General features: G+C 40.1%; 1 protein-coding gene across 1 annotated transcript; it reads left to right on the top strand.

Moving 5' to 3' along the window:
• Nucleotides 1-8,895: 8,895 nt before the first annotated feature.
• Nucleotides 8,896-9,696, top strand: LOC146238058 (uncharacterized). Its single transcript, XM_084685780.1, has 3 exons — nucleotides 8,896-9,193; nucleotides 9,337-9,430; nucleotides 9,544-9,696. The coding sequence occupies exons 1-3, from the start codon at nucleotides 9,054-9,056 to the stop codon at nucleotides 9,628-9,630; spliced, it is 321 nt and encodes a 106-aa protein (XP_084541906.1). The 5' UTR covers nucleotides 8,896-9,053; the 3' UTR covers nucleotides 9,631-9,696.
• The last annotated feature ends 974 nt before the right edge of the window (nucleotides 9,697-10,670 follow it).

A 10,670-nucleotide genomic window follows, 5' to 3' on the forward strand; every position in this document is an offset into this window, starting at 1 on the left:
TGGTATATGGCTGCCACGCTCCCCGAAATATCAGGACAAACGGCTACACCTGTGTCTTGATTAGTATTAGTTTATAAGTGTCTGTTTGTGGGTTGTCTGGTGCAACGTCATGATCTTGTTTTCCCGTTCAGCCCTAGCCTCATTAAGAATATGTCTACTGTTACTGACCTTAGCTATTTGTCTTACTCCGTTTTGGATCTCCTGTATTGCTCTGTCTACCGTGTGCCGATCTTTGCCTGTCCGACTATTCTAATAAATCTGCGCTCTGCGCTTGGATCCAACCCCGTCTTGTACATCCTTACACAGCCACATTGGTGGCGAGAGAACTTGCCATTTTCTTCCCCCAACAGTGGTAAATCTGTCGATGAAATTAAAATATGCCAATAATAGTTAATATACTATGGAAGCAAATCGTGACCAAAATTCAAATGAAAATGCATTTCCAGAAATGCTTCTTCATTTTAAGAATGTGGCTGCAATATTTGACTCATAAATAAAATTAGTAATCAATCATCCTATTTGCATTTTAATTTTCTTCTTTAAGACTGCTCATTCTTTCACTTAATTAAAATGAAAACGAAAAAGACATTTGAAAATTAATTTTCAAAATATGCCCCGGCAAATAGATACCAAAATTCAATTTGAAATGTAAAATTCGAAAATGAAAATGCATTTCCAGAAATGCGTTTTCATTTTAAGAACGTGGCTGCAAAATCGTGACCACAATTCAAATTCAAATGCATTTCCAGAAATGCATTTTCATTTTCAAGAACATGTTGCAAAATCGTGACCACAATTCAAATTCAAATGCATTTCCAGAAATGCATTTTCGTTTTCGTGTTCTGCCCGCAAAGAACTGCCCATAATTCGAAAACGAAAATGCATTCTGAGCGGCGCAGCAGAGTGACGTCAGTAGCTTCTCTTCTTCGGCTCCCTGCTGACCGAGCTACCCATCTTGTTCGGTAGGGGGCGGTGTGCACATACGCATTGCATTACATGACAACATTTGCCGGGAAATTGACTGAATTGCCGGGTCTTTAGAGGACGCATCACAGATCATTGCGCTCCCTCAAATTGTGCAGACACTGATAGAATTAGCTGAGCTGGTAGAAACTAATAATTTATTTGAGTCTGATGCCCGTGACCGAGTTAGTTGCTTGAGGAAGACCCAGATCATCTGGGATAGCACACATACGTCTTGCCGACGTCGGCCCGATGTGTAGAAGATACGTCGGCAAGATGTAGTATCGAGATAGTTGGTATTTGATCGAAACTGACTTCCAGACGATGTGTGGACGATGAATCAAATCACACCCGGCCGCACTACAGATATATTCTGATAGATAACTCCTTATATGCTGTTAAATACTAGGCTATGTCTGATCTCCCAGAAATTAAATATTTCACTATCCATAACCGATATGAAATGTCACAATTAGCAAATGAACATAGCCTATAGGCTGAACATTGACTTTGATAGGAATAAGGAGACAATGAAAAATATGCTTGACCATCCAAAATTGGCTATTAGCAATACAGTAGCTAGCTAGTGTGACTTGATTCAACCTGGATTTTCTGTGTGGGTTGAAATACGTTTTTGGATTGAGGTTTGGCTCATATGGTTGCATTTTTTATTCTATCTCTGATAAAACAGTTTGACTTCTTCATGGCTGTTTGGGAAGCTGACCACCTCCATTTCTATATAATTCTGAAAACCAACACAGTGAGTCAAAGATAACACAAATAATTGATTAACAGAGATACTAAATTCATAAAAAACTAACCTCCTGAGTCAAGCCATAATACCTATTATAAGAGTTTATTATCCCTCACAGTGTTGATGCAGTCAACGTTCCCCTGTTTTCACCTAAAGAATTTGAGAGATTTTGTAATGCAATGTCTCCATTATAAAAACAAAAGACAGATAGCTGTATATTATGGAAGCAAATCGTGACCAAAATTCAAATGAAAATGCATTTCCAGAAACGGTTTTTCATTTTAAGAATGTGGCTGCATTATTTGACTCATAAATAAAATTAGTAATCAATCATCCTATTTATATTTCAAGAAATATAGCTGCAAGCAGCAATGTGGTGGCCAAGCAGGTCAGATGACCCAGAAGAAACTTTCGACATCTAGTGACTGCGGTGTACCTGGCTTCCTTTGCAGTGGCTTACAGTCTTGCTAAATAGAGAATCAGAGACATGACAAGCTTGTCAGCTTTGGCTGGATTCAAACCTCTGACGTTGACGTTTCCAGGACACCAACTTATCCAAGTGAGCTATTCTCTGCGCTGGAAATCAGTTTCTGGGTAAAAATTTGATTTGTCCAAAGTTTAAACAGCTGTAATTCAGTTATATATTGACATGTCAAGGTGATTGTGGTCTGAAGATGATCTGTGCCAAATTAGGTGAATATTTGATATTTACCAAAAACGTTTCATTCATTCATCCAAAATGGCAGCCACGTCAATTCAGCTGCTATCACAATTTAACATGTGTCAGACACAGGATCGCCCCCTAGCGGTAAGATGATACAACCTTTTGTAGACCTCTTTGGAACAGGGTCCCGAGCACTTGTACCAAGTTTGACGTCGATTCAGCAAGTGTTTCCTGAGATATGATCTCACTTCCTGTTTTGACGGCTTCATCGCCAAATTTGATCAGCTTTACCGAAATGTGAAAAGGTTTGTGAGGCTTGATCTGAAGATAAATGATGCAAAATGTTTGCTTATTTCAGCGCCACCTAGAGGTGAAATGGCATGACCTATTTTGGACTTGTCAATGCAGTAAAGAGGTGCTGAGATATGACCTCACTTCTTTTATGGTGGCTTGGTTGACGACTTTGATTGGCTTACGACTTTGATTGGCTGTTCCAGTCAAAAGCAATAAAAATCAAAAAAACGTGATGTCTTTTGTGAGGCTTGATCTGAAGATAAATGGTGTCAAATTTGTTGTCAATGCAGTGAAGAGGTGCTGAGATATGACCTCACTTCTTTTATGGTGGCTTGGTGGAAGACTTTGTTTGGCTGTTCCAGTCAAAAGATTTAGATAATCAAAAAAAACATGTGATGTCTTTTGTGTGGCTTGGTCTGAAGATGATCTGTGCCAAATTTGGTGAAGATTGGACAAACCTTATAGGAGAGGTAGCGAACAAATGTTATATTCAAAATGGCGGCCACATCAATTCAGCCACTGCAAGCAGCAATGTGGTGGTCAAGCAGGTCAGATGACCCAGAAGAAACTTTCGACATCTAGTGACTGCGGTGTACCTGGCTTCCTTTGCAGTGGCTTACAGTCTCGTTAAACAGAGAATTAGAGACATGACAAGCTTGTCAGCTTTGGCTGGATTCAAACTTCTGACTTTGACGTTTCCAGGACACCAATTTATCCTAGTGAGCTATTCTCAGTGCAGGAAATCACAGATTTCAGTTACTGGGTAAAAATATTAGCAGTTTTTCCTGTGGCAAGCGTGGTCAGATTTGGCCCAAGTTTAAACAGCTGTAATTCAGTTATATTTTGACGTGTCACAGTGATTGTGGTCTGAAGATTATCTGTGCCAAATTAGGTGAATATTTGATATTCACAAAAAACTTTTTATTCGTTCATTCAGAATGGCGGCCACATCAATTCAGCTGGTATCACTATTTAACATGTCAGACACAGGATTGCCCCCTAGCGGTTAGATGACACAACATTGTGTGGACCTCTTTGGATCAGGGTCCAGAACACCTGTACCAAGTTTGATGTCAATTCAGCAAATATTTCCTGAGATATGATCTCACTTCTTGTTTTGGCGGCTTCATCGCCAACTTTGATCAGTTTTACCGGAAAAACAGTTTTGAAAATCAAAAACCATGTGAAAACGTTTGTGAGGCTTGATCTGAAGATAATTGGTGCCAAATCTTTGCTTTTTGCAGCAGTCTCAGTTCATCTTCAAAGCTGATGACTTCAGCTTCATTTGGTCCCTGTTCCGAGTCAGTAGAGCAATAGTCTATATCAGTGTCAAAGTCAAAATTATGTGATGTCCCAAGAGCACTGTTACAAATTAAACTATCTGGGGTCCCAGGCACATTGTCACTGCTGCAACTACTTGGAGTCCCAGGCACACGGTTGCAATTATTTTCAATGTCCTCTTGTTCATCACTGTCAGAATAATGTAGCAGTTGATCCAGTTCTCTTTTGCGTTTTCGCTATTCTCTTACTCTCAAAGTCATCTGTAAACACAGGCGTTAATCCAAATGAGTTTAGTTTTACTGTTTATTTGACTGGGGCCTGTAAAAAAGGAAAAAGATCACAACACGTACCTTGTTTAGGTGGTTATCTCCTAAAAGGGAAGGACACCTCATTCCTTACAGCACCTGACAGAAAAAAATGGGTGAAACACCTCAAGTTTTCATTCTCCTTCACACAACAGTTTGTTGCAGTGTTACAAACTAAACTAGAGCCTAAAATGTAGGGGTGTATGGTCAGTCAATGTGTTTGAGGGGCACAGCAACGAATTGTCTTCCATGGGTTATTAGGAAAGCCTTCCCATGTACCAGTCCAATTTTGCAGTGGTGTGTCATATCCAAGAGGATATCTACTAAATGTATGCCAAATGTAGACTAAATCTATGCGATCCTATACCATGTCGCTAGCTAGCTATAGCTATGTCAGTAGGCTAGTTCAAGGCTGGAGTCTGGACAGCTGCTTATCGCTTTGCATGTTCTGTCTTTGGGGATTTAATGTTGTAGGCTAATGTAGGCACCAAAATTATGATTTACCCTGCTGTGTATGAACCAAACTGGTCTCTGATGGTATTGTCAACAACATTGATGCTGAGCTTAATGTGGGGTTTAAAAATGTTAAAAATATGCACAATTTATTCTGTTTAACTTTAGATAATATGATATATAATAGCAGAATACATCTTAACACAGAGGATATTTTATGCACCTGTTTAGGAATATGTTTAGACAGCTTAGAATACGATTCTACTTGGACATTAATTCGGTCAACTGAAGTTGTAACTTATTTACTTTTCTAAGCTTACGAACTTGTTCAGAATGAAGTAATTCAACCTACTGCTAGACATTCAATGTTTACATTTTGGGGTCCTAATTCTAAGATCATTCTGATTGGTTTATATAGCGCAACCTCGCAATGTGCCTGAGCGACGTTATACAAAACGTTGAACATATATATTTTATAATATAGGCTATAATAAATAGCCTGAGCAATAATATAGCCCATAAGATTAATCAGACCATTTTAAGCACCTGTATAGGAATGTTTTGACATTTTACAACTATAGTCCATACATTTATTTGCTTTGTTTTATTGTTAACTTTTTATAAACTCAGCTGTTGCAACGAAATCAAGCAATGTAAGCTACATTTCATTTCAACAGACATTCATATTCGTACCTCCGTTCAGGCTCCGCGTCATATTTAGGGACCGGGGTAAAAGAGTAGACAGTCCGAATGTTTCTTCAAGGGGCAATTGACTGCAAAACCGATTTTACCTTGTCATAGTTGAATAACGACAGTTCGGTGGGTACATACCGTGAATATCAAAGTCCATTGACACCTCTTCCCTATTCAAATCTCGAAAATATTTTTTTTTGGCTTTTATGAGCATACCATAAAAGGAGAAAAGCTAGTGTTTTTTCCCGGGAACATTTCAGAAGATCTGTCAGAGGGCATAGAACAGCACCCGGCCCATTTTCAACCCAACCAATGTTACATACCCTATTCGGAGACCTTAAGGAAGAGTGTGAAATACCCCCCAAAAAAACCTTTCAATATGTTTGTCAAAATCGACCATACAAACTTCAAACTTGTTGCACATTCTTCTACTACTGACTGACCGATTTTTCCAAGCTTTGGTTTGGTGATAATGTTGATTATTGATTAACCCATAGCCAATAAATCAATAAAAACACACATTTTCCAGTATTTCATCAATATCTTTGTCAAAAATTACCACAAAAACAAGGACACAACGTCATTTGGCAAGGCAGGGAATCGATCGGGCAACCCTCTGATTACTAGCCCGACTCCCTCACCGCTCAGCCATCTGACTCCCTTATTGGCTATGGATTAATCACAACCTGACCTCACAGTCTATTCGTAACATAGTGTACGTCTTTTTGTGTCCCTCAATTTCGTATACTATGTTACGAAAAACAGAACCACAAGGTGGCGCTTCACCCGAAATGTCACCTAAAATGTGTGTAGCTTATCGTAAATTCAAATTCAAATTCTGCCTTCATATCCACAATAGAAATTATACAAATATGAAATATATATTACTGTACACTATTTACATTTTTTTTTCTGCTTTAAAGCTCAATTCTGAAGTGTTTTGCGAGCACCCGTTTATGGCATTGTAACCGGACAGATCGTCAGTATTTTCAGTATGGAATTATGCCTTGACCTTCATCAATTGCCTGTCAATCAAAATGTGAAATGTGTTACGGCGCTGACAAGTGACGTCCATTGTTTTAGAAGTTTGCGGTAAGTAACTACCTAAAGATGTTCAGATTTTTGGAAAAAAATTGTAAATGCAGCCTCTCAGGCAGAAAATGGGGGATAATTATGTAATAGTTCAGCAAGTAAACTCAAGGTAACTATGGGGATGCTCCAAAGTGGAGTTGTAGCGTAAGTTTGTGAAAGTGCATGGTAATAAATGCACGTTAGCCATGCTACGTTAGTAAAAAGGCTAATTAACGGTACGCTAGCGTGGTCAGTCAGAGTATTCATGAAGGCATTCAGTTATTTCATTTTAAATACTAATAATATCTATTTATGTCTCCCCTGTCCTTCCCCTGTGTGTGTGCACCTTCCCCTTCTTTAATTGTACGTTTTGCTCCTTCCCAATATCCTCACCTGTCTTTGCCCCCCCCCCCCCAACAAACACCTGTCTCCTCAGATTCCTCTGTCATCTCTCTCTAACATTGACCTCCATAGTCTATTTGTCTACTTATCTGCCTTTGTCTCATGCCTGTTGTCCATCTGTCTGTCTGTCTGTCTTCCTGTACTGTATATTTATTGTCTGTCTGCCTTGTCCTTTTGTCCTTCTCTGTACCCGCCATTTCTTGCCCGCCCCACCGGTTCTTTTAAGAACCAAAGTTCTGCTATCAAATAAGTTTAACATTGAAACAATAGTAGGTACCATATTATGACCGTCCTTTATGCTACCAATATGTAATACATATACAATAGAAGTCCCCTGATATGTGTAGTGACCTACATTTTTGTGAATTATTTTTTTGACACAAATATTACAACTATTTAAGATATCAGTTAAGATTGTAATATGTTGGCCTGTAATTTACTTTTCCATAGTATGGCTTCAAAGGAAGATGCTGAGGATGCTCATCTTAGGGAGCTTCTGAAACAAGGTCAAGCTTATGCGAAGGACCTTAAGTACACGAGTACCTTAACTTGGTAATTATTTCAGTTAATTACATATATCTTTTTGTAGGCTAAGAACAAAAAAAAGACCCCAAAAAACAGGTTCAGGATTAGTTGGAGAAAGAGAGATGTGCGGGGATTATTAGTCCCACAAACAACCAAATGTCGATCTTCAACTGGTAAGCTGAATATTTAAAGGTTCTGGAGTAATGCAGCATTATAGGATGTATTTCTTCTGAATAATTTTTCTCTCAGCACCCAGGGCTGGAACGAAGAAAAGCAAGGACACTGTCAGTAACACACAGGACCTTGTTGAGGACAGGGATCATCAAGAATCAGTTCTTTGTGAGTAACAAATGTTTTTATTTTAGTTTGAACAGGTAATGCAAAACTCAAAAATACCTATACGAATTTCTTTCATCTACAGATTCCCTTCTTGAAGCGATCAAAGAAATGTTACTCGATGGTCAGCCAGCAGCCCCTGAGTGTGAGAAAACACACAGAGGCACAAGATTGGGGAATTCGAAATGCCTGTTCTGCAGAGAGGTGGAAAGTGTCCCGCCCGCATCTCATCAACAGCATGCTGTCAGATGAGGCAGTATTGCCCACCACCTGCCAGTGGTGTATGCAAGGAGTGGCTGTGATGAGGTGCAGTGAGTGCTTACCTCACCAGTATCTGTGCATGGCCTGTGACAAAGAGCAACACACCAGACATGTTCTGCACAACCGGAGATCCCTGATCTCAGGCTACCTCCACCCTGTGCCTCCCACCTCATTTGTCAGCCAGGATGCTGACCGGCAATATTCCCTAACCCACCAAGGTAAGGTGTTTGGTCATCAAACCTCCTATAAATGTCTATTAATGTAATCTAACGTCAATACTGTAAAATGTTGGATATGGCTTGAGGCACTTACGCAATGACTATTAGGACATTAGACGCAAGATTACTAATACACAATCCCCATGCTGTGTCTTTTAAATATCTTTGTAGCTCAACTTCTACCTTCAGAGGTATCAGCCTGCCAAACCTGCCAGCTCCCCATGACTGTTAGTGTGGGGAGGTCCATTGTTTTAGTGACCATGAATGGTGAGTTTTACACATTTTCATTTAAGGATAACAATCATTTTATTAATCTCACATGTGAACACGCCTACTCTTGCAGGTAGCAGTGAATATCAACAAACACATATATATTGCCATTATATTATGTCCTGTGACATTATTACCACTTTAGGTCGCTATGATCTTGTCCTCCCTGAAGCACATTGTCAATGTTGTGCCTCTCACTGGACACCTGCGCTGGAAGACGTTGTGCAAAGTGGGTACTGGGACCAGGGATGGTCAACTTCAATAGCCTGTTTCATGTTGACGTTTTCCAGTCATACCTGGAGTTAAAAATGTCAGCATCTGGACTGTCCCATCTGGCATTTACCAAAATGCTAGACAAAAAAAAACTGCCGCTTTGGAAGAGTGAGTACCGTGTGTGGCACTAATAGTGGATATATTCATCACTGCCTGGTAAACTATACACATTGTATATGTTTGGACAAATAAGATAAGAAATAACCTACATAGTATCAGACTATTCACTGATATATTTTTTTTATTGAAACAGTGGTAAAATATCTGGAGACACTTTCCACCAGAGTTTCATGGAATGGGCCATCTGCAGATATGAGGTTGACAAGATGTGCCAGGAGCAGCCGTTTGTCTGCCCTCCATGCACTCCTGAAATGCTTGCGGTAGCAGTGGATGGCAATCGCAAGCATTATCGTTTCAAGAAGGCAGGGAGGTATGTAATGCAAACTATTTACTGGTAACTCCTAAGGTATCTGGACAGTAATCTTCCACTTCCATGTTAATAGAAATAATACAATGTAATAAACATTGTGTAGTAGAGTACCATCTGTCAACAGATTGAACTCCTTTGTGTAGTCAGGACAGTCATGGGCACTTGGAAGGTGTTTTCCTTTGCGAGGACAGCAAGGTGTCAGAGTTTGTAGACCATGTCCACAAGGCCACCAAGCATGTAAGTCATTTCTGTTGGTGACATAGTTATTATTTGATTACAAGTTTGAATTTTAAATATTGTGTAGACCTTCATTGAACATTTTAAAGGATTTTGTGTGTGTTTATCTGAAGGTTCCCGGAAAGGGTGTCTGTGGTGGTGCTGAATTTGCTGCTGCTAAGGAGATCTCCAGAAAATCTAGCAGCAAGCTGGATGAATAGGGGATTGAGCTGGCTGTCAGCAGGCATGGCACAATCCTTAGAGACCTTAATATGTTTAGGGGGGAAATATATGCATATGCCCTCTACTTGCCCTCTACTAAGGAATTGGGCAACACTGCAACTTTCTTCTGCACTGATCTTATGTGCAAGTACTGGCACTACTTGCAGAAGGTCTGCAGAGTATGCCCAGAACTACAACATCTTCTGGGCATGAAGCCCTTTCTTTCCGTCCTCCATGCAAAGGCCCATGGAATGAAGTGTGAGGTACTGAACCAAACCTTTACTTCCTTACCTTTGTTATGGTTCCAGTTAACATAATCTGTACATATACTGGATATAATATAGCATTTCTTCTGGCCCAATAGATCAAATGGGGTGGGGGGTTCCAGGAGAATGCTGCCTGCACCCTGGGAGAAGAAGTGGAGCAGGCCAACGCCTTCCTCTCCAGGATCGCCATTTCCACTAAATATATGTCAAAAGCTGGTAAGCATATTGACTTATTTCACATCAACATGCATTCTAGAGGATGCCCTTGCCCTTGAGGATGCCCAGCCTTTGTTTTAGTCGTCGTACGTCGTAAAGTGCATAAGCATTTGGGTTTTTCGTTCCTTATTTAGACCAAGCAAAGTCTGGAACAACAAAAAAACAGCCTGGAGTCCTTAACGACAGAGCTGTCAGTTGACAACTCCACAATACTGCAATGGGTGACCGATGTTCAGGAGTGGGCTGAGAGTGGTATGTCCGTTCACAAAAGGAACATTATATAATTTTACTACTGCTGAGAGACTACAAATGTCATATGAATGACTGTCAATCTGGGTTTAGCAAGAAAGTGCATAAAAGTATTTTCTGTCCTCAACTCATGTTTGTACTTGGGTGTTTCTTAACCAGCACCAGTGGAGGATAGTGGTGCACCTGTGGAGTTGCAGAAGAAGATGGAGGAAATGTCTGCCAGCATCAGGCAGAGGACTCATCGGCTGTATAGGCAGAATGGTTTGTTAGAGAAAAAGATTCAAGAAACCAGAGAACCAGCCATGGCC

Source organism: Hypomesus nipponensis, chromosome 21 (genome assembly GCF_054491055.1).
Source record: "Hypomesus nipponensis isolate SF chromosome 21, ASM5449105v1, whole genome shotgun sequence".
Lineage (NCBI taxonomy): Eukaryota > Metazoa > Chordata > Actinopteri > Osmeriformes > Osmeridae > Hypomesus > Hypomesus nipponensis.

What these genes read in the sequence shown, in the direction of transcription:
- LOC146238058 (XM_084685780.1), top strand. Translation starts at nt 9,054, where the DNA reads ATGGAATGGGCCATCTGCAGATATGAGGTTGACAAGATGTGCCAGGAG. An exon ending in CGTTTCAAGAAGGCAGGGAG is followed by an intron (nt 9,194 to 9,336) that starts GTATGTAATGCA and finishes TCCTTTGTGTAG; the next exon opens with TCAGGACAGTCATGGGCACT. An exon ending in TCCACAAGGCCACCAAGCAT is followed by an intron (nt 9,431 to 9,543) that starts GTAAGTCATTTC and finishes GTTTATCTGAAG; the next exon opens with GTTCCCGGAAAGGGTGTCTG.